The sequence below is a fragment of the Tenrec ecaudatus genome, chromosome 10, assembly GCF_050624435.1.
Source record: "Tenrec ecaudatus isolate mTenEca1 chromosome 10, mTenEca1.hap1, whole genome shotgun sequence".
Taxonomy (NCBI): Eukaryota; Metazoa; Chordata; class Mammalia; order Afrosoricida; family Tenrecidae; genus Tenrec; species Tenrec ecaudatus.
In genome coordinates this window covers 111,169,798-111,192,650 of record NC_134539.1, presented here as the reverse complement: position 1 = coordinate 111,192,650, position 22,853 = coordinate 111,169,798, and the positions used below count along the sequence as shown (strand labels likewise).

The 22,853-nt window shown below is 56.0% G+C and overlaps 2 protein-coding genes across 5 annotated transcripts in view; one reads left to right on the top strand and one right to left on the bottom strand.

Annotated features, from left to right (window-relative positions):
• The window catches only part of ABR (ABR activator of RhoGEF and GTPase), a 216,054-nt gene extending 204,005 nt beyond the window's left edge, over positions 1 to 12,049 (top strand). For all 3 annotated transcript variants that reach the window (XM_075561252.1, XM_075561253.1, XM_075561255.1), the window contains 7 exons: positions 4,100 to 4,159; positions 4,385 to 4,494; positions 4,837 to 4,976; positions 5,917 to 6,051; positions 6,661 to 6,766; positions 9,442 to 9,589; positions 9,976 to 12,049. In XM_075561252.1, coding sequence (XP_075417367.1) covers positions 4,100 to 4,159; positions 4,385 to 4,494; positions 4,837 to 4,976; positions 5,917 to 6,051; positions 6,661 to 6,766; positions 9,442 to 9,589; positions 9,976 to 10,065 — 789 coding nt within the window. In that variant the 3' untranslated portion in view covers positions 10,066 to 12,049. The remainder of the gene's footprint in view (positions 1 to 4,099; positions 4,160 to 4,384; positions 4,495 to 4,836; positions 4,977 to 5,916; positions 6,052 to 6,660; positions 6,767 to 9,441; positions 9,590 to 9,975) is intronic.
• Positions 3,342 to 19,457, bottom strand: TIMM22 (translocase of inner mitochondrial membrane 22). 2 transcript variants are annotated; one of them, XM_075561257.1, is made up of 4 exons: positions 19,158 to 19,457; positions 16,229 to 16,425; positions 15,784 to 15,856; positions 3,342 to 3,450 (listed from the first exon to the last, which is right to left on the bottom strand). In XM_075561257.1, exons 1-4 carry the CDS (start codon positions 19,393 to 19,395, stop codon positions 3,443 to 3,445), a joined length of 516 nt encoding a protein of 171 aa, XP_075417372.1. In that variant the 5' UTR covers positions 19,396 to 19,457; the 3' UTR covers positions 3,342 to 3,442. The 2 variants fall into 2 exon arrangements, with proteins under 2 accessions (XP_075417372.1, XP_075417371.1); XM_075561256.1 differs by lacking the exon at positions 3,342 to 3,450 and adding an exon at positions 13,663 to 14,200 and having other exon boundaries at positions 19,158 to 19,454.
• Positions 19,458 to 22,853: the final 3,396 nt, after the last annotated feature.

Sequence of the window (22,853 nt, the reverse complement as noted above, 5' to 3'; positions counted from 1 at the left end):
GTCTTTTCTTTCTCACTCATTATTTATATTTTATCTTGGTGTTATTATTTTATCCTTACCACTTTATACTTTGTGTCTTACTGTTTCTATGCGGAGTGGATGCATCCAGATAATAACTGAGCCAAGGGCTGAGAGGGGACGGAGGGGTGGGAGGTGGGAGATAGGGTGAGGCGATTTGGGGAGTAGACAAGGAAGACGGGAGTGGGAAGGGAGCACTGGGACTGATTGTGATTGCGTAACTCGTTTTAAAGGCGATTTAACCATATTCTAAAAGTTCTGCAATTGATTGCGGTAACGATTGTACAGTTCTTCTCGATGCGATTGAACAACTATTGAGTTGTATGACAGGTGGATGAGGTGCCATTAAAAAGGTCGGAATAAAAAAGAAAAAAAATGATTAGGGCAAAGAATGTACAGATGTACTTTATACAATTGATGTATGTATATGTAAGGATTGTGATAAGAGTTGTATGAGCCCTTAATAAAATGTTTTTTTAAAAAAAGGTCAGAATAAGGGATGTGACCGGAGCTCCTTGAGGGACGGGAGTGGAAGGGCCCTTCGGAGAAGACTGCGTGAGATGGGAGGAGCACCTTAGACATGTGGAGACCAGGGTGGAGACGAAGTTGAAAAAAAAAATTAGCTTCCCATTTTGATATTTTTGCTTAATAAAGATCTATGTTTGGTTTTTTTTAAGCAGGGCTGTGGAATCAGAACCAACTGGGTGGCAGTGGGTTTGGTTGGAGAGTTTGTCTGTCAACATTCCATTCTAGATTGGGTGGCAGGTTTCACAGGGCAGGTTCATTTCCACTTGATGATGTATGCACATTTTGTTTTGTGGCCTGAGTTGCGGGCTGCTCCGTGTGACTGCACGCTTCCCACCTCCTCCCGGGTGCCCACTGCCATCGGCCCAAACTGCCTTCTGACGGGTGTATGGGGCAAAACCTGCCCCCGTGGACTGATTGTTCTGAGCAGCCTGGTCAGGGCAGTTTCTGTTCACTGTACATTGTCTGGCTATTGCTCAGCGGAAAGGTGACCTCTGGGAGGGGATTCAGTTCTAGGTTGGAGGGGTGTCTAAGGACTGTAGTCTTGGGGGTCCCATCAGGACCAGACTGTAGTGGGCTCGGTTTGGGGTTTTGCCTCTTGGCTCCAGTGAGTTCTCCCCAACCATGCAGGAGCCCTGGGCTCCGTTCCCAGCTGGTTCATCTGCAGAACTGCTACCCGCGTGGCAGCAGAGGCTCATGTATTGCCATGACGCTGAGTAGATCTCAGCAGAGCTTCCAGACTGACACAGACTAGGAGGAGAGGCCTGATGTGGTCGACTTCCGAAAACCAGTCCATGAAAATGCTGTGGCTTACAGCAGTCTGGTCCCCTACTGGTCATGGGGTGGGCACAGGACTGGGCCCTGCTTAGTTCCGTTGCCCTTAGGGATGCCGTGAGTCGGGCAATGACCACTAACAACAGCTGGTGACCACTGCTGGGGGACAGCCCCCCAGGATAGCCCCAGGCCCTGTGTCTAAGACCCAGTGTTCAGGTCAGTTGAAGAACGACCAGGGACCACCTGTGCTGTCAGCCCAGTGAGGGCCTGGGATCTAAACAAATTCAGAGGGAGGTTCAGGAAAGCAAGTTTGGGGGCACTCAGCACAGCACTGGCTAATTCTGCATACCTCCCCAAACCGGGTACCCACTCCCAAGTCCCGCCCTCCCTTCTCCTCTCTGCCCCATGTCTTCTCCCGGCTGTGAGCTGACTGCTGAAGCTGGGCCTGGGCCTGGAGGGAACCGTGTGCAGAGGCAGGCCCCAGCAGAGAATTGGGTGCCTCCTATCCCCAGCGAGGCCGTGTGGGTGGTAGAAGGTATCAGAAGGACGAGCCTCGTGCTGAAGAAGCCCCAGGGCCCAGCCCTCGATGCGGCAATCTAGATCAAGTGTCTCCTGTGGGGAGGCTGTGGCTGGTGGAGCCGCATCTCTCTACCTGCAATACACATGCCCCCAAGGTGCACAGCCATCCCCAGGTCCGTGGCTCCGGCCTGGGCACAGGCCTCTTCCCATCCCCTCTTCCTCCACAAAGGGAACCCCCAGGAAACAGCCCCCCTGAGCACCGCACGAGGGTATCTGAAATGCTGGCGTGGGTTCTGAGGGTAAGAGACCATGAGCAGCTTACCCATGCCTCCAGAAGTCACATGGTTTTCCTTCTGTGCCCGCCACGAAACTGACGGTGGCGGACTCGGGGGTGAGCTGAAATGAAGGGTGGTTGATAATCATTCCTACATGCTGTTATTCAAGGCAAACCTGATGTAGCCTCAAAGGGTGTGTGGGAAAAACAGAATGGAATGGTACTGATTTGCCTACAAACTAGTGGAAGCCCTCATCATGTGGCCAGAGCTCCAAGAACTGCCTCACCCCCTCGACTGCCAGCACCCCCAGAGGATGGGGGAGAACTGCCCCCAGGGGTTCCGAGACTGTGAGCCCTGCAGGAGCAGGACGCCTGGTCTGTCTGCCCCAGAGCTGCTGCTGGTCTCAAACTGCTGCCCTTGTGCTTAGCAGCCCGAGGTGTAACCGCTACACCATCAGGGCGCCTTCAAAGAACGGCATTGCCGTATAAGAAGAGTTCCCCCCCCCCCCGCTCCCTTTTCAGGTAACTGAGAGGTCGGTGATTTCAGACGTGTTGGCCACCCTGGGGAGGAGGGCCCTTAAAGACTACCGTGCAACCAAGTCTCGATGGCAGTTCTAGCCTGCCACTTAGGCTCGCGATGAGCTGGCGTCGACTGACAGCCCACAATAGCCGTCATCATGGTGACTTGGTGGTAGAAGTCTTGCCTTCCGCACAGAAGACCCCAGTGCCTCACCACCGCCCACCTGTCAGTGGCCGAGGGCCAGTGACAACCTGTGGATGACAGTGGCCCAAGCCGGAACGTATGGTGGCGGGGATGGTGCAGGACTGGGCAGCCTTTGGTTCCAGCGTGTGCCTGGGTTCAGTCACCATGAGTGAGGGGCTCTGCCCTAACCACCACATGGTCACGACGGCCTCCACGTGTGTCCTGAGTGAGAGCCTTGGCGTCTGGGGGAATCGGATCGCTCAGATTTGCACAGCTATTTCTGCGGAAGCGTGGTGAGACAAGGCTTTAACACAAACGTCTAAAGTAGCACCCAATTCTTGGAGAGAAGCAGGCTGGAAGCATAATCTGGGGAGGAAGGGGAATGTGGGGCTGGGTTTCGGCCCGGGGGAGAAGCGCTTGCTCATGCACTTTTCTAATGGGTGATGATGGGTATCCGATCACGATGGTATTTAGATTCCAGTGGGGACACATGAAGGCATGATGTAACCATTTTATTTTCAGATGTCAATATTTACATACTCTGGAAGTGATATTTCTTGCAGCTCGGTAGACTGCCATGGGAGTGTTCCATTGCCAACTTAAAAACATCCCAGGGATGGCGCAGTGTCTCAGGCTCCTGTGGGCACCAGAAAAACCGCCTGCAGCCCATGTCAGAGCTCGAGTCCTGCATGGTCCCCTGCGAAGGGCTGCCTCTGGCCCTCCCTGTGGCCGGAGTCTCCTTGGGGCCCCAGCCTCTCTCAGGGCCTCCTCACAGAGGCCAGTTCTGTCACCATTTGGCCGGGAGAGGTTGAAGGCCACACAGCTGGAAGAGGCAGGGCCAGCTGTCAAACTTGGGTTCAGAGAAATGTGGCTATTAGCTTCTCTCACCCAGCCCCCCCTTCTTTCACCACCTCCCATGTGCTGCAGGGACACTGCCGGGGACCCTCAGGACTGCCCTATTTGTGGTTGAACAAGTGGCTTTACCTTTTATGTGCCTCAGTTTCTGCATCTGCAAAAAGGGTGATGGCACCCATCTGGGGGGATGGTCAGGGGTCCAAGAGGCAAGATGGACAGAAGAGCCTTATCAGTGTGTGTCCTAGCTCATCATGGGCTGTTGGGGGAGCCATCCAGGGACTGCAGCCTCCCTGGAAGGGTGGGTTCCAAGGAGAGTCTCTGGTGGGGCCTGCATTTGCCTGGCAGGAGGGGTCAGCCAGCAGGGGCACACTGGTCGAGTCTTCCCGGGCCGGCCCTCGCCCACTCACTTCCTATCTGCCATCTCTCTGCAGTTGGACCCACAGACCGTGGAAACCAAGAACTGGCACACGGACGTGATTGAGATGAATGGGGTGAGTGGGGCCATAGGAAGCGTTTCTTGGGGTGGGTGGTCCACCCTGCCCCCGTCCTGCCCTGCCCCTCTCTGTCCACCTCGGCCCATGTTCCTGTTTCAAGGAGCCCTGGGCGCCAGAGGCAGCCTTGGTGCCTGCAGTCGCGGGGAGGGAGAGAGGGGCCATGGCTCTTGGGGGCCTTGGGCACTCATGCCCTGGGCTGTGTGCCTGCCTCACCCCTGACAGATCAAAGTGGAATTCTCCATGAAATTCACCAGCCGAGACATGAGTCTGAAAAGGACCCCATCCAAGAAGCAGACGGGCGTCTTTGGCGTGAAGATCAGCGTGGTGACCAAGTAGGTGCTGCTTGTGGATACCGCCCCCCCCCCCCACCGTGCCTATCACCCAATCAGTCACCGTCCAATCTGGTCCCCACCACTGCTGCCTGGGAGGCTCAGGGTGGCCCAGGGAAGTGTTGAGGGTGCAAGCCAGCACTAGACCGGTCCACTTTTCCTGGGAACCCCTGCCCCCCTGGTCTCCTGATCAGTGGGGTGTTCCAACGGCCAAGCCGTGTCCTTGGAGCACCAGGACCTGCCCCCACCTCACTACCACAGAGGCGGCAGGGTGTGATGTGGGGGTGTGGCCGTGACGGAGGCCCTCCCCTGGTATCTGACCCCACTCCTTGCCCCTCCCCGCAGGCGGGAGCGCTCCAAGGTGCCCTACATCGTGCGGCAGTGCGTGGAGGAGGTGGAGAAGCGTGGCATCGAGGAGGTCGGCATCTACCGGATATCCGGTGTGGCCACGGACATCCAGGCGCTCAAGGCCGTCTTTGATGCCAGTGAGTCTGCGAGGCCCCACGCAGGGTCCCAGGCAGACGTGGGGGGCTGGCGCCAGGGAAACGCGGGGTCATCAGGAGGCCTGCACTGACCAATGTAGCCTGTGGTTTACAGCCCCGAGTGGCACCGGCCGGGGTGGGAAGGTTTCTTCCGGAGCCCCTGTGGCGAGAGCCGTCCCGCAATTATCTTAACAAAACCCAAACCCCTGTTATCGATTGAGTCAGTTCTGAAGCATAATGACCCCTACATAGGGTTCCAAGGCTTTTAAAATCATTACAAGAGCTGCCTGCCTCATTGTTCTCTGGTGGAGCGGCTGCTGGGTTTGAACCACCAACCTTGCAGTAGCAGTCCAGCCCTTCCTGCTCTATGGGCTGAGGGGAGAGTAGAGCCGTGGGCTCTGCTCCACCCTGGCATCTTCAGGCCCCGATTCCTGAAGCACTGACTGTGATCGCCTAAGGAGGGGGCTTCCCCTTCTGGTCTTGTCTCCAAATCTTGCTGGTTCGGTGGTGGTGGCTGGGGACTCGATAGGGACCTGATGGCCTGGCTGGCCAAGCAGTGGCCCCCTGGGCGTTCCTAAGCAGCTCCCAAGTAGATGTTCCTGGAGCCTGGAGCAGAGTCCTGGGGACATGCTGGCCACCGAGGCTCTGCTGGAGGTGTGACATATGCAGGGCCTTCCTGAGGAGCCTGGCAGTGGGGGGACTCCAGTGGGAGGGAGCGTGCACTCCATGTGCTGTGACTGTGGCTCCAGGATCCTGGGAGGTGGCAGAGTACCCGCCCCCAACAGAGGCAGCCCAGACCACCAGGGGTGAAGTGCGTGGGGCGCTCCAGGCTGGGCTGTCTCAGGGCAGACGTGGGCGCTGGAACATGTGCAGGCAGGGATGCAGGGACAGAGGCGTGCCCGTGAAGCCCGCAGAGCCCATGACCTTGCACTGTCCTCCACAGACAATAAGGACATCTTGCTCGTGCTGAGTGACATGGACATCAATGCCATCGCTGGCACCCTCAAGCTCTACTTCCGGGAGCTGCCCGAGCCGCTCCTCACCGACCGCCTCTACCCCGCCTTCATGGAGGGCATCGGTGAGACTCGGGGGCCCCGTGTCGGTGGGGCCCAGCTCACTGGTGCTTCCCAGCGTGCCCTCAAGGGTGTCTGGTGGCCTGCGGGAAGCTGCTCTGAAAACTGGGCCCTCTCCCCTCCACGTCCCCACGGGCCGCCCTTTGTGTTTCCTTCTTGGACACAGAACTCAGGCTGCTGGGAAACCCTGCCCTGCTCCAGAGGAGCCTGATGAGGCCCTGAGCGCCTGAGGAGGCTGTACAGAGCCTTCCAGAAGGGGGAGGGAGGGAGCAAGGAGGCCAAATCCAGGCCAGCCCAACTCTGGACAGACAGAGACCAGGGCTCCTTAGAACACAGGAATGGGGAGGGGGGGCCCAGAGGCCACTCCCCACACTCCAGCCCAGAGATAGTTGAAAGTCACTCATGCCATGGCAGCAGACAGCACCTTTGTCTTAAATGTAGCCTTACCACGCTGGGTTTGGGCAGGGAGGGGACCAAGGGGGCCTGCACCCCCAGCCCACCTTCTGGCTGACTTACTAGTCGTGAGGGCGCCTCTGGGAACGAGCAGCCAGCAAGGTCAGCTCCCTGGGAGTCGAGCCCAGCCCAGCCCTGTCCCCACCCCATTCTGTCCCCAGCCCTGTCAGACCCTGCTGCCAAGGAAAACTGCATGATGCACCTGCTCCGCTCCTTGCCCGACCCCAACCTCATCACCTTCCTCTTCCTGCTGGAGCACTTGAAAAGGTAACTGGAGCAGGACACACTGTCCCTCTGTGGGCATGGGCACTGGCCTCGGCCGGGCCAGCTCCCCTTCCTCGCGTTCGTGTGCTCTGAGTATTGGTGCTCTAGCAGCAGGCTCAGACCCTGGCCATGGATGCCAGCAGTTCTCAGTCTGCGCAACGTGTTACGCTTCAGTCAGCCAGTCGGGCTCTAAGGGGAAACTGAGTGACAAAAGGGGTAAGCACTAGGCTTGCTGGGCTATTCTGTAGGGACAGGTGTGCTGGGGCCCAGGAGTCCCTGCTGGGTGTTGGCAGTTACGCACTTGACTGCTAGCCTCTCCGGGGGCGCCTCCGAAGCCAGGCCTGGCAATCATGGCCTGAAAATTCTGTGGAGCCGGCTATTGCACTCCACCCGTGGGGCGTCAGGAATCAGGATGGGTGGGGGGCACCGAACAGTAACGGCTGGGGCAGAGGAAACAGCTGGTGGTGGTGCATCCAAGTCAGAGCAGCTTGACACCCAGTGGCCCCGACAGCACACGGAACAGATGAGAAGACCCAGGCTCCCCCCGCAGCGGGACCGTCCCTAAGTGGGCAGCTCGGCCCCAGAGTCCAGGACTCCAAATCCTCAGCCAAGACCCTTCGCATGCACACTCCGAGAGGTGCAGAAGCGGAGCCCTGCAAATCCATGCTGAAATTAGCGCCGTCAGGGTGTCTGTCACTCAGTTTGTTACTTCCTGTTCCCTTTTCTCGTGGGAAAAATACAAGCACACTCGCGTGGTGCCTGAACCCACGTGGGTGTATAGTGCACAGGCACTCAGTGCCTCACTCACCGTAACCGCCACCTCTATCCGCCGCCAGATGTCATCATCTCCCTACAAAGGCACTCTCTACCCTGAGCAAGAGGCTTCCACTTCCCCTACCCCCAGCTGTGCGGTGCCGACTGATAGCCACCATAGGTCCAACAGAACACAGGTGGAACGCCGCCAGCCCAGTGCCGTTCACACACTCCTGCGTCTGAGCCCGTTGTTGCAACCTCGGGGTCAATCCATGTCATTGAAGGTCTTCCTGACTGTGCTCCACGTAGCCTGCCGTGACCTTGCCTGCTCACCGACCCAAGCTCCTTGGGCAGGCTCACCACTGTCCCTTCGAAGGGGCATCCTGGCTCTACTTCACCCAGCCTGTGGAGATGAATGAACTGTGGTCTGGTCTCTTGGATCTGGCTGAGGGGTCCGGGTGGCAGAGTGGGTGACTCGTTGGGCTGAGAACCCCGAGGTCAGCAGTTGGAAAGCACCAGCCACCATGCAAGACAAAGCCAAGGCTTCCCCTCCCGTACAGGCCCAGGAGCCCGCAGGGCAGTGACCCTGGCCAGAGGGGCGACGTGAGCAGGAATCAACTGGACGGCAGTGAGCTTGTGCGTGTCTGATGGCACTTGGCCTCATGCTGCCAAGGCCCATCCTCGTCAGGGTCACTCTTGAGCCCAGGTTGCCCCGAGGCACGAGTGCCTGAGCTGGGTCGCCAGGACGAGGGGCTGTAAGGAGGAGGCTGCTCTTCTGGGCCAGGCTCCCGGCTAGGCTAGCCCGGCCAGCCCAGCTCAGACCTGGAAGCCAAGCCTCGGGGCTGCCGTCTTGTTTTTCCCTTTAGGAGGCTTTTCCTTCTGGTTTGGCCAGGACCAAAGCCACCCCCCAAATCCCCAGATGATTTGGCGAGTTCTGAGAGGAGTGGGGAAGGAAAATCCATTAGGTTTTCCACCCTGGGAACTGGGGCTCGGGCACAGCCTGTTCCCACATCTGGGCCCCTGGCCCGGGCAGAGAGTATGTTTGTGTGTGTGTGTGTATGTGCATGTACACATGTACAGCTGCCTCCTGGCATGGCAGTGTTTGTTTGCTTGTCTCCAGGGCAGCCAGTGGGCACATCCCGGGCTGGCCCAGAGAGTGGGAATGGCGTCGTCCTATCGAGTGGGTGAGCAGTGCAGCTCAGGCCGGAGGCCTCAGCTCAGAAACCCTTCTTCTGACTAGGGAGAGCGGATGTACAGTGTCACTGGACCCTCCAGGATGCCAGCCTCTGATGGCAGCTCCCGCCTGCCCCTCTGGGCACAGAGCCACAGCACACCTGCCTTGTTACATACGCGAGGGAAGCTGGACCTCCAAAGGGCAGTCACCCTGGGATCCCAAGGAGAGCCCCTGGGCTCCAGCTGGGATGATAGAGGCTCAGATCTAGTGGGCTCCTGTTTCTAGGGCCCGGGCCCACTGACCTTTCACCTTGCCACAGCCCATTCTGACTCTCGTCCCGGCTGCTGGCCACCACCTGGCCAGGGGACAAGCAAGAGCGGTAGAGAGTGTGGCCTGTGGAGGCAGCCCCCGGCTCACAGCCTACCTCGGACACAAGCCATTGGAACTCACTGCACCTCGGTTTCGTGGCCTGTGAACAGCAGGTGGTGACAGTAGCCACAGCCTGGCCTGCCTCAGAGAGTGTGGTGAGGGTGAGGACGGGTCACTCTGGGGACACAGAGGCATTTGATGTGATATCTGTGGACCCTTGGGGGGCTGGCCATGTGCTGCAGGAATGCATAAATAAGGACAGAGCAAGAGAAGGTGTCCCAGCTGGGCCCAGGCTGCCAACTGATGCAGGGAGCCCAGTGCAGCTCCTGCGGCCCCGGGGTGCAGAGTGGTGCTGAGCTGTCCTGTCTCCCCTCCCGCTCAGGGTTGCTGAAAAGGAGCCCATCAACAAAATGTCCCTGCACAACCTAGCCACCGTGTTTGGCCCCACGTTACTGAGACCCTCAGAAGTGGAGAGCAAAACGCACCTCACGTCGGCCGCAGACATCTGGTCACACGATGTCATGGCACAGGTACCCTGCACCCTCCCCTCCTGGGTTCTTGGTAGGGTGTCACCAAGACAGCCCTGCCCCTCCCAGACCCAGGGTATGAACCCATTCCCCTGCCAGGGGGGGAAGCCCAGCCCTGGTCCTGACCTGGAAGCTCTGGAGCTCCAGTTGACCCAGGACTGGACTGCCAACCTAGAGCCTGCCTAGGTTCAGTGACCCGGGTCCCTACCCTCTGCCCTGCAGCGCCCTCTGCTGCTGAAGATGGGCAAACCCAGCTGGGCTTCCAAGGCAGGGAGATTTCCAAACCAGCCCAGTCAAGGTCTAGGTGGGGCACCTCCAGCAGAGGGGATAAGCCCCCTCCCCCTCCTCCCCCCACCCCCCGAGCCTCAGCCTCCCCTGTCTTCCCACAGGTCCAGGTCCTCCTCTACTACCTGCAGCATCCCCCCATCTCCTTCGCAGAACTGAAGCGAAACACCCTGTACTTCTCCACCGATGTGTAGCTTGAGGCCGGAGCAGCTGGGGGGGCCACCCTCTCCGGCGGGGGAGGCCCCATACTGACTTTAAAGACTGCAGTAGAAACCCCCAGGCCTAGCATTCCGACTACAGGGAAGCCGACTGCCAGGAACTGGACGATGCGCACCTCTCCTGCCACTTTGTACAAAGCCAGATGCCCTGATCCTCACCGCCGCTGCCCCCCACCCCTGGCTTTCCGTGTGTCTAATGCGCTCTGTGCCGTCCTCCGGGAATCATCTTATGTCTGTCACTGAGCAGGCAGGTCGCCCAAAAGACAGCCTGCTTTCATTCTTCCGTTTCCTGTGACCTTGGCTTCCCCTGGACTCCAGGCGGGGCTTGTTTGGCTGTGTCACTGTGGCCAGGGCCTCCTCTCCTGGCCCTGCTCCCACCCGCATGCACAGGAGGCCCTGGCTCTGCTCTGTCACCTTGGACCCTCTGGCCCTGGGTGCAGCGGGGGTGGTGGCAGCGGCCCCTGGCCGTCTCCTTACCCCGTGTGGAAGCACATCTCCTTGGCCTCGCTGCCTGTGCAAATGTTGGACCAGAGACAGAACCACACTAATCCCCAGCTTAGCACAGCGCTGGAGAGCTGGGGTCTGGAATTTCCGTCAGAATCTCCGTTTCTGGTGTTTAGCTGTTCTATCCTCCTGCCTGCAGGGAGGCATTTTTGACTGTTTTTTGGGGGGAGGGTCTTCTTTTCTATTCCTTCCCCCGCAAATGTTTCCTTTTGAGTGTAAAGACTTAACAAAGTGTGCCCTGCTATAGCCAGAGGGTCAGGAAGGACTGTGCGGGGCAGGCAGAGCCAGGCTGCTGAGGGAGGTGCCTGGGCTGTGGGGGAGCAGCCTTTGGGAGCAAGGGCTTGCAGGGGCTTTGCTAAGAGGGCCAGGTTTCTGGGAGGGCAGCTCAGGTGGCTCCACCTAGGTTTGACTTCACCAGGCACCCTCATACCCATGGTACTTTTGCCTTAGATCTCATAGCCGAGCGCTGCTGCTCCAGGCTCAGCACTGCTGCTCTTGGAGATACCCGTGTAGGGGGAGGGCGCACAGGCACCAGAGGGCGGGATCAGCAGGCTTCATGCCCAGCGCAGAGCCTCCTCACTGCTCAGCCTGGGGAGGAGCAGTTTTTCCTAGGGCTGTCGCCACTGGTCAGCAAGGGCAGGGGCTCCCTGGCTGCGGGAGCCAGAGCAAGCCTCCGAGCTGAAAGAGGGCAGCTGCTTGGTCCATGGGAACAGGGAGAGCAGTACCAGTTAGTGCTCAGGGCAACGTCTTACAGCAGGGTCTGTGGCCCTGGGGCTGATCACTGGCCCAGTGAGGGCCAGGCCTCCTCTGAAGGCCAGGTCTGGAGCAGAAGGGCACACCTGTCCACATCCCAGGAGAGAAATGCTACCTGCTGCCTATTGGCAGCTCAGCTAGGAGCCCTGCTCTCTGGGTGGAAGTGAGGGGGTGCCAGTCCCAGGAGCCTCTGCTGGGCACACCCAGGTTGAGGTGGCAGAGCTCTCTGGCTTACGTCCAAAGTGAAGGACAGTGGCGGGCTGCAACCCAAAGTGAGTGCCTCCCCCAAACCAAGGTTTGTGCCTTGGCATCAGGGAGCTGCCGCAGCCCCGTACTTGCTCAGGCAAAGTGGGAGCAGGCGGAAGGCGGGTCCCGTTTATAAACTCCACCCCCTGAGGGGGTGGGATGGGTGCAGACCTGGACTAAGCTGCCCAAGGAAATGCCCTGTGGGTTCCCATGAGACGCGACTGTGCAGCCCAGGCCCCGAGCAGCCTCGTGCCTGCAGTGGTTGAGGGCTGCCCGGAGTCCTTGCTGGTACAGATGGGATGGGACCCCTCAGTAATATTTGACTTTAATAAGTTGGTAAGGATATATTTTTTTGTCTTATGTTCTGTTTCAACTTATGTAGATTATTATAAATTGATGTAAACCATGTGAGAGGATAATGTTAATAAAAAAGCAAAGCCCCAACGTTTGCACAAAACTCAGCCCTGCGGTGTGGATGTTTGTATTCGCGGCAGGCCTGGGAAGCCCACCAATGTAAATATTTAACTCTGCCAGCTGGATCCAGATGTTCCCAGGGACCGATTCACCTAGCGAGCTCCCTGGCTAGCGGCTTCCTTTTGGCCTGTGGGGAACAGGGCTTGGGGGGTGGGGTGCAGCCCCGGGGTTAGTCAGCAGCCAGTGGTCGCTGCTGGTGCCTGGCGTGCAGAGCCCCGAGGCCCTGGGTGTGCCTTCTCGTGAGGGCAAGGAACTCCTCGAGAAAGAGGCATCTTGAGGTATCAACGCATCCTTCATCCTTTCTAAGTGCCCATCCTGGGGCAGCCTCGGGTAGAATCCAAGTGCTGGAGATGTTGGATCCCAGCTTCCCTTTTAGAACCATGGGTGAGATGCCGTCTCACCCGCCAAGGGCCCTGTTTATTCTGGCGATTGGCAACAGATGGCGGGGGGGTGGGGGAGGGTGTATTGGTGTTTGTTTTATGAGCTCATGCTGGCTCCCTCGCCATTGGAAACAGGAAGCTATTCATCTCTCTTGATTGACTGGTCAGAGTGGACAGGGCTGGGTTTACTGAGCTGACGGCTCCCGACAGCCACTGGGCTGCCTCTTCCAGGGCAGCAGTTCCACCTTTGCTCAGGGGGCCTGGCCTGCAGGGCCAGGTGGAAGCAGTACTGCAGGGGCAGGCCAGGAAACTGACTTCACAACTGAAAGGCATGGGTCCTGGACAGACTCAGCCCAGGTAGCGGCAGACATGGTCAGTGAGAGGTGCCACGGGCCTTGTTGGACAGCATCACCCAACCCCACCTGGGAGGCCTGCACTCGGAAGTGAAGTTTTGGGATTCCAGTTATGGTGGGTGGGCTAGACGACGCGGGGGTGGGGGGGTGGGGGGGAGGTAGTAGAGAAGTTCCCCAGAAGGACCAGCAGCAGAAGCAGCGTTGCCTCCACCACAGCCTGGGCAGGAAGCACTGGGGCAAATCCCAGGTGTAAAGGCCCGTTTTCTGCTTAGGGCACAATGACACTCAGTCACGCTTGTCAGGAAAAAACACCAAAAACCAAGCTCCCCTGCTGGCGCTGACTCCTAGTGGCCCTACAGGGCAGGGCAGAGCTGCCCTGTGGGTTTCTGAGACTGTAACTCTCGTCTGTCTTTCTCCCAGCAGCAAAGTTTTGAACTTTGAACGTTTTGGACGGCAGCTCAACGCATAACCATGATGCCACCAGGGCTCATGTCAGAGAAAGGCTGTTCCTAACAGGCCGACAGACAGACACGTGCTGGAGCACAAAGGACGTGGTCTTCGTCAACAGCTGCGGTGGTTCGATCGGTCGTCAGATGACCGCAGCAGAGCCCTCCCCACACGCGTCCTGGAGCCCAGCCGTGCTGCCCACAGGAGGGGCTGTGAGGAAGTGCCCCTTCAGGCTTACCCAGGGAAGCCCAGGAAGTGGCTGGGCTGGGGGGCTCTGGGGAGGCCAGCACCTTACTCGACAGACTCTTAGCATCAGCCATGCTAGCTTCTCAAAAGCTCTTTCCCCTAAAATGTCCAGTCTTCGGGTCACTTGGCACCTTTGAAATTCTGAGATTTGGAAATAAAAATACCCAACATTTTAAATGATAATATAAGTATACATATGTACATTTTAAAGCCAGGGTGGCACAACACTAAACAAAGTGGCCCGGTGGGTGGGTGGGCTGGGGGGCTTGACTGCCGACAAATACATTAGACCGCTACATGGAGGGCAGGTCCAGCCGCTCCCGGGGGCAGGCGCTGGCACAGACCAGGCCCAGACTCCACAGGGCCCCGGTGATCAGCTCTGAAGCTCTGGGAGAGTAACTCCTACACACCAACATGTTACCTCCTGGTCTGCTCTGGGGGGCTCCAAGCGGGCCCAGCCCATGCTCCGTGGAGCCCGGCTAGGCAGGCGTGGCAGCCAAGCAGCTCCCTCAGGACATGGATGACAAGTGGGACATCGGTCCATGGCCTTGGTCCTCCAGCAAGTGCCCTGATGTGGTGCAAGAAGTCGTCCTCAGCCAGCTCAGTTGCTCCCGGCCCTGGGGATGCTCTCTCACCGCAGGTAATAATCAATGGCAGCCGAGAATGCCGCAAAACCTCCACAGCCAACGGCCCCGGCCTTTAAGCCCGCTGCAGAGCAAACAGAAAGGACTGCATAGCCAAGCCGGCATGAGAAAGCCAGCAGGCCGCTTCCACGCGCCCCACCTCTCACCTCTGTGCAGCTTCAGTGGGCCCGAAGCCAGGGCGCTTTACCTAAATGTACAGCCGCTCAACTACTGCCGGGCGGGGGAAGCAGCCCCTTCCAGGCGAGCCCTCAGAATCGAAGGCAAGCACAGGGCCTTTACCCTGAGTTGTTTATGGAATACATTCCTGGGAAGGTGATCAAAGCAGTCCTGGAAAGAGCTGAGCCGCTCAAAGCGGCCCTGGCAACGCAGAGTGATGGGAAGCCCAAAGGAGAAGCCACTCTGTAAATCACAAATGGCTGCTTGAGGACCCAAGGCAGGCTTTGATGGCAACAAGTCCCGGCTCTCAGAAGATGAGAAACAAACAGGCCTTTTGGCCCTGAGCACTTCAGGGCACAACAGATGGTGAGGGGCAGGACCCTAGGTGCTGCTTCTGGGGAGAGGCAAGTCACTGAGCCCCACAGGCCAATGTGGGATGAACATGCTAAGCGGGTAAAGTGGTTGGGAACAGGTTCGGGTTTTTGTTGTCACCGCTGATAATCTAGTATGTCTACACTCCGTCTGCTGTGAGTAGTCATTTAAGAATCTCTAACTGCAGAAAGACAAAACCAAGTTCACTGCCACTGAGCCCATTCTGAATCACAGAGACCCTGTAAGACAGGGTAGAACTGCCCCTGAGGGTTTCCCAGGCCGTAACTCTTGACCAGAGTAGAAAGGCCCATCTTTCTCCCTTGGGATGGCTGGTGGTTTTGAACTGCGGGCCTTGCGGGTCAGCAGTTCAACACGTAACCACTACCCCACCAGGGCTCCTCTGACAGCTGGGCACTAACATGTGAAAAATGCCTGAGTCCTTGGAAGGCAAGGAGCTGAACGTTCTGCAGCCCCTGGTACGTGGGCAAATGGGATATGCAGGCTGAACACCAGCCAGCGACGCTCCTGGGGTGTCCTGGCCAGCAAGCAGGAGGGATCTCCTTACTGGTGGACATTCCCATGTGTGTCTTCTCCGAGATTGCCAATATGGTGACAGCTCTCTTTTTTTGGCTTCTTTAGACCACAGGTTCCCAAATTTATTCTCTACCGCCCCTTCTCAGAAAAAAAAAACAAATTACCCAGCGTCCCCTGGCAAAGGAAAACATCTGGCCCATAAGCCAGACGACTGCACAAGCAGTATCTACCACCCCCCACCCCCTTGCTGGTTCCAGCACTCCCCCAGGGGGTGGTATCACCGATTTAAGTTCTAAACTGGGGGGCACTTTACCCACCAGACATCTGACAATGTGGGGAGAAACAAGGAATGAACCAGCCCAAGACGTCAATGTGCTAAGGGTAAGAAAACTTGATCTAGATGCGACCAAGTTTCCCACACTGAGCTGAGAGGCCAACATGCTGACTCACTGGCATGAAGGGAGGGGTATCAAATGTCCACAGAGGCCCTGGGCCGAGCCTGGCACCCTGGTCTGCTGAGAAATGTCAACCTCAGCAGGTTGTCGGAGGCCACAAAGGAAAACCATCAGAGAGCTGTTTACGAACCTCTGAAACCGATGGCTCCGCCAGTGATGCAGCCACTGATGACACTGTTCTTCCAATCCGACTTGCCGCGGTACTGGGGGGGAGAAGTGCAGTTCAGAGCCGGGGGGGGGGGGGGGGGGGGGGGGGGGGCCTCCTGGCCAGCAGCAGGGCCCTCCCCACGGGAAACCTGAGGTGCCTGCATTTGAATGTGCTTACAGATGCTGCCTGCAGGGGGCACCAGAGCACTCATTCCAAGTGCAGCATCAGGAAAGGACACCCCCCCCACCCCCCACCCCACCCCCCTCAGAAACTCACACACACTCCACTAGGGTCTGCTTCCCAGGAATTCAATCCAGCAAGCACCTGCCATTTCTGATCTGCTGTCTAAGAATGACATTCCAAGCAGTTCCCTCTAAAGGCAGCGAGATGACAGCAGGCTGGAACTACCGATGGCGGAGACACTTACAGATTCCACCAAACACTCGGTGCAAGAAAACATGGCGCCCACGATGGCGAAGTTTTTGGCATAGGACATTCCTCTCTGGCCCATGTCTTTAAGAACTTCTCTCGCAGTCGGTGTTCGGTAGGGGTCCTTGGGGTCAAAGCCTACGTTGGTGTCAATACCGGCGGTGAACACCCCAAATGCACCTCCCAAGACAAAGCCTAAGGGAAACCAGAGATCAAGGTGTTATTGGTGGCGTGTTTCACAGACTGCTGTCTTATTTGAACACAGCCTTTCAGGTAGACATCAGGGAAGCCGAACTGACTGCCCACCTATCTCCTGCCACGCCAACTCTCTTCTCCCCTAATCTCCAAATTCCACAATCCTGGGTCTATCTCATTGTGGACGGTTTCTGCTCAGGAACTGCCTCAACGATTTCCTAGTATTCCTCAAGCCACTGACCTTCTGTTCGACCTTCTCCTGAATGTTAGATCCCCTCAAACTCAACGATGAGCCTTTGCAAATCAATCTTTGGACCATGGGGACAGTCAGCATGGTCCCTGTAGTGGTTACATACGTTCATGTCAACTTGATAAACAAGTATGGGAGTGGCGTCTAGCCTGTCAATCAGGTCACAGCCTCAGGATGCCTCCTTGTCCAGGTGGTCTTATCATGAGGATTCTGGGAACTTCCTCTTTCTCCCTGGAGGTGGGCCACACTCTCTCTGCTTCACCTTCCTGTTGAGGAGCCACACGCAGCTGGAGGAGCCACGTGCAGCCCTGCATATTAGCACTGAGATGCTTCCACCGCCTCTGGATCCATAAGACTTTGCACCCACTGGCCTGTGAGCTTCCTGCATTCGGCATCATTGCATGTGCTACATGAGACTGAAGAGGAATTTATAGACTAGTATCAGGCATATGGGCTAATATCGGACTTTCGGAGTTGATCTGGACTGGGCGGGGATGTTTTCTCCATATACAATTGCTCTGTGATACAAAGCTGTCTCACACACATATGAGTGTCTCTGGATTTGTTTCTCTAGTCAACCAGGACTAATAGTCATGTAGGAGGCACCACATGCCAGGCCTTCTGGTGGTTTATCATTTGCCACACAACTTCTTGGGGGTGAGGGGGCAGACACTAGCGCCCCTCCTTTCTAAACTAACGCAGATGAAGCACCCATGGCTCAGAGAGGTTAAGTCACCTCCCTGGCGTCACACGCCACAGCACCGTCCACTTAAGACCTTTCGGAACCTTCTGGACAGATCCACCTGGATGTCCTGTCATCACTGCAAGGTCAAAGTGATGATCAATGAAATCACAAGCACCTGTCATCCAGTTTGCTGTGAGCGGTTTTAGTTCTCCAGTAACCCAACTCCAATTCATATGGGCCTACCGGCCCGTTTCTTTCATACTGAACTCTCCTCTACAACCAGTCAGCAAATAGAGCAAAATCTTCCTTCCCCGATTTCAAAGAGGTTCCATCTAGGCCCTTTATCACTTCCACCTTGGAGCAGTGCAATCTCCATTCACCATTTCAAAAAAACGGGGAGGGGGGGCATTCAGAAAATTGCTGGTTGAATTTTAAAAGAATGGAATTTTTCTAGAAAATTTTGGAAGCCCCTTTCATAGAAGTAATTTATTAGACTTAGGCTTGAAGGTTAAAATAAGCAGAAACCCAGACCATGCATCCTGGAGCTTCCGTCCTGGAAGCTTCCTCCATGGCCTCCCTACCTGGTCTCTTCTTTCCTTCATCCCATCCCATCCTTAGCCATCATACTCACTGCTACTTGTTCCCCTAGGAAGCTAGGCCCGCTACTCCTCTAAGGAGTGGTTACTCAATGCTAACAGGAAGGAGCGCAATTCAAACCCACCTAGATCTTAAGGAAGCCCTGGCAGTCAGCTCCAGGAGAGACTATAACCCCCAGGGGGCAGTTCTTCTCTGTTAATTCTGATCTTGGAGTCTACTTGATGGCACCTAATAAGGCCAATGCCTTAAAACTGGTTCTCAACCTGTGGGTCGCGACCCCTTTGTGGGTTGAGGGGCCCTTTCACAGGGGCCACCGATTCATAACGGCACCAAAATTACAGTTATGAATTAGGAACAAAAATAATTTTATGGTTGGGGGGGCACCACAACATGAGGAGCTGTATGAAAGGGTCGTGGCATGAGGAAGGTTGAGAACCACTGCCTTAAGAGGAAATACACCACCAACCACACCCCCTCCTCCACTCCCAACACCCTCTCTTTCTCTTCTTCTGTCTACCAGCATTTCCTGAATCCTTCAAGACATGGCTCCCGTCTTGCTCTTTCTTCTTTCTGATATACTGCAAAGATGCATACGCACTACGTTCACGTCTTAAAATGTCCTTCACACTCGTTGAAAGTTCCCTGTAATTGTGGACAAACGCTTTGCCCGGCACACTGGCAAGAGATTACACATGCAAATCCTCAGAAAGTTTAAAAACAACTACAACAACAACACACAAGTCTGGCCTTCTTTCCCTCCTGCTCACCGCTATGCGGTCATACTGGCCTTTTCCTGGTCTTTGAACCTCAAGCTAGTTCCTGCCTTAGGGATTCTTGTGTGTCCAGTTGCCTAGGTCTGCAGCTCATCCTAAAAACAAGGCGCTCAAGTCTCTGACTCAGTCTCCTCATCGCCCAGCGCCCGACGGTTGCTTCGTAACAATGTATGGAATGAATTATTCCGGAAGTGAATGAACCAGTGGGGGGATGAAATCAACTCTGCTATAAGCTCCAGACCTAGAGTCTTGTATCCGACTCACTGATCCGACCTCCACCGGCGACAGGTAACCTCGGGGCGGGGCGGAGTTCACTGACCAGGGTGCACCGGAGTTGAGATCGCGGCCCCCAGCTCCCTCGCCCCCACTGCGTCCAAGAGCCCAGCCTTGGTCCAAGGGCCCCCTGCCTCGCCTCGCCTGGCCTCACCTCCCACGCAGGCCAGCGCTGCCTTGAAGGCGCAGCTTTCCATGGCCGTCTCAATCATCTTCTGCTCCTCGCTCTTGGCCGGACTCGGGATCCCGCCCAAGCTCCCAAGCTCCAGGCTCCGGGGCTGACGCTTGTCACCAACCAAGTATTGCAAAAGAAGGCTATATTGCAGCGGGGCTTCGGGGGAGACCGCCGCGTCGGGCATGGAGGCCCCAGCACTGGGGCTGGTCGCCGCCATAACAGTAGCTGTCCCAGGAACCCTCGCGTCCTTCCTCCCGCCGCCGATTCCACGAGCTGTCCGTGCCTTGAGCGCCTAGTCACGGTCTCGCAACGACAGATTCGCCACAGCAAATACCTGACGAAGATGAAAAAGCCAAAACCCACTCGTGTACACACGGCAAGAGAGCTATCCTATTTCTCTAAAGCCTTTTATAAAAATTTAATCAGGCTTGTGTCGCCTGACCGATGGCACGGACCGTCAAGATACAGATTCACCAAAAAGCGCCCTTAGCTTCGAGGCTGCAGCGCGGTGCGTACCGGGATTTGTAGTTCTCCGTCGTCCAACTACATTTCCCAGAAAGCATCGCGTGGGCGCTCGCCTTTTCTAGAGCACACTGCGGCTCCCGGGGGTGTTGCAGTGCTGCGCAGTGTCAACAAGAGGCGCGCGAGTGTCCAGCGTTATAATTGGGTGATGAGCCTGCATCCTCGTACTTACCTTGGTTGAGGGTGTTGAAAAAGATTTTCAACTTTAATGCTTTGTCACTAAACCAAACCAGTCGCCCCGGAGTGAATCCCGAGTCATGGCAACTCCTTGGATGTCAGACTAAAACTGCGCTCCTTGGAGTTTTCAATGGCTGATTTTTCTGGAAGGAGATCACCAGGCTGGTCTACTGAAGTGCTTCTGGGTGGCTTGGAACTTCCAACCCTTGGGTAACCAGCTAAGCATGTGAAGCATTTTCAGTACCCAGAGACTCCTTTGTAACAAAAGAGCCTTCTATGGAGAAGGCGGTGAGGGTAGCCAGTCAACACAGGCAGAAAAGATGTACTGTACCTTGGTACCCAAAATTATCTTTGTGGCCAAAGCACAAAGAACCTATGATTCACCCCGCTTGTTTCCATCTACACATTGAGTTCAGAGTCCCAGTGCCTCCCCAATTGTCAAATCTAACTCAGGGCTCACTTTACTAGACTCCTCGGCTGTGTTTAACATGGTCGATTACTCCTTTCTTAGAAGCTTCTCCACAGTTTCTGTGGAGACTCTCCTGTTCCTGCTCCATCCTCTTCAGTTGCTCCTTCCCAGACTTCTTTGCAGTGACCTCTGCTTGGCCCTTTTCCGTGGGACCTGGAAGATCTTCGTCCTGTATTGTCAGCTCCTCATGCACCTCGTTCTACCAGGTCAATGTCATCTACATTCAAGCTTTCTACTACCACCTCTAATTCATTGCTGATCCTTACCTCCAGCTTAGACCTTTCTTGTCAACACAAGAACGTGTCTCACCCACCTCTGCTATCCAGTGGGTTCTGGTTTATGGCTAACCTATAAGAGAGAAGAGCTGCCTTGTGGGATACAGAAAGGTTATTTCCCAGGTTGTTTCCCCACCCCTATCCCCCCATATTATGTGCCAAACCAAAGATGCTGCTTGCTAACACACAGTCAATGACTATACACTTGGAAGTGAACTGCTTAAACATTATCTGCCTGAGGGTTATCAGCCATCTAGAACAATCAGACCCTATAGTCTGTCCCTCCCTAGGTGAGGCCCAAACCCTGGTGATAAGGATAGTAGATTGTTCCCTGAAGAAGAGCCCAAAGACATGGTCAAGTCAACTCAAGGAAGATCAAGGTTAGGCTGCCATCCTGACTTTAGAGTCTGCCTCCCCTTCCTATTTCGTGTACACCCACCCCTAGCTCATTCCCCTCCTACATGTATGCCGATGGTACGACCCCTTCCTGTTAGGATGTAATTGGGGGCTTTCCTGTCCCATAAGTGTATATGAGCCGTGATTGGAAATAGATTCGCTCTCTCTAAGAAGATCTGGCTGCTGAGACCATGGCCTTCCCATAGGTGAGCAATTGCATGTTTTATCTTGTCTGATGTTGTTAGGTAGGCTAGTCCAGGGCTGGGATGACCATTAACGCATGCCCATTGGTCTGAGCTACGGAAATAAAAGAGTGGCACACTGCAATTGCTCAGAGCTTCAGGTTTCCCGCAGGGTATGCATGGGTGGGCATTGCACCTGGATTGGCCCACCTATCCAGGTGAATTCAATTCAGCCAATTGGGTCAACCAGGGGTCGTCCACCACGCCTCCCCGCGGAATCCTTGAAAAGGCAGGAGCCGGGAGTCGAGGACTTTGCGAGACTTTGCGAGGACCTTGGTGTGACTCTTCCGGCAGTTTCTAGGCAGGCTGCACATTCGGGAGGAGCCCTATGGGCGCCTGTAAAAACCTCAGACTGCTTCTAACGCTCATGAAACTCACTTGGATCACGAACCAGGATTCCACGTGAATTCTTTCTCGCGCGGAGCCAAAGACCAAGGTATATCTAACAATGTCTCCTCAATCTTACCTCTCAATTATGCAACCGCCTCTTGGACCTGTTAGATTGTGGAGGTTAGTACTTCACACTGCCGCCCCCCCCTTTTTTTGTTTCCAAGATGGTACATCTTTCCAGGATCAGAGGGCTTCCTCTTTCTCCCTGGAAGCGGTAGGTAGATTTGAACCACTGACTCTGTGGTTAACAGTCCAACTCATAACCTGCTATGCTACCAGAGCTCCCGGACATTTCTCACTGGCACCTCCAACTCAACAGACCCTGCCAACCATCCTCCCCTGTCGGATGAAGAAGGATCCCAGGACCTGGTTCATGACTAGTATGCATACTTGAGTCAAAACTGAGAGAAGTTGGGACCGGTCTCAAGCAAGTCCTAGTGGAGATGGCCTGGGGTAACATGGGCTCATCAGAACCTGGTCCACAGACCTGTTAGAGAGCAAGAAGCAACCCTCAAATGAAGGGGTCCCATCAAAATTCAGGCCAGATTCAAATCCGCATAGGGCGACGTGTCCTAAAGTAAAGACAGATGAAATCATGGGAGCAGAGGGAATGGTGGCAGACAATGATCTGATACTCCACCCACCCCCTTCTCCTTCCACAGGTGGACCAAGTTTCACCTGATGGAAAACTTGAACCTCCTCAAGGACCTTCTGAAAGTGAGAAGTGGCTTCCTGGATCTGTGTGCTTGGGCTGAACCTTAGCCTGTTGCCTAGGTACTCTATGACCATAGCACGACTGGGAATTTAGTGCCTCTCAAGTTCCAGAGCAGCACCCCCTAGAGGTGTTCTGAACGGAGGTGGGACCGAAAGAACAAGGAGCAGTGAGAAATGAGTTGGAATTTTGGGGTGAGTTGTAGGGCAAGTCAGAAGGATCTCAGCTGACCCATCAGCTGAAGGGTTCCAGGTAGCAGCCCTGGCGGGCAGTGCATTGTTGATAGTGTTAGGTAGGCTAGCATAGAGCTGGGGATGCCCAGAGGGCCAAGCACGGGAACAAGGAGTGGCGTACTGCACATGCTCAGAGGCTCAGGTTTCCCATGGTGGGCATGGGTGGGCGCTGAACCTGGATTGGCCCACCTAGGCCAGGTGAATTCACTTCAACCAATGGGGTCGATCAGGGGTCGTCCACCACACCTCCCTGTGGAAT

Excerpts from the sequence above, each read along its gene's own strand:
- TIMM22 (XM_075561256.1), bottom strand. The coding sequence starts at position 19,395 with ATGGCGGCGACCAGCCCCAGTGCTGGGGCCTCCATGCCCGACGCGGCG. Across the intron at positions 16,426-19,157 it reads AGCGCTGGCCTGCGTGGGAG|GCTTTGTCTTGGGAGGTGCA; the intron begins GTGAGGCCAGGC and ends GGTTTCCCTTAG. Across the intron at positions 14,201-15,783 it reads CGGAGCCATCGGTTTCAGAG|CGGGCTTAAAGGCCGGGGCC; the intron begins GTTCGTAAACAG and ends TTTGCTCTGCAG.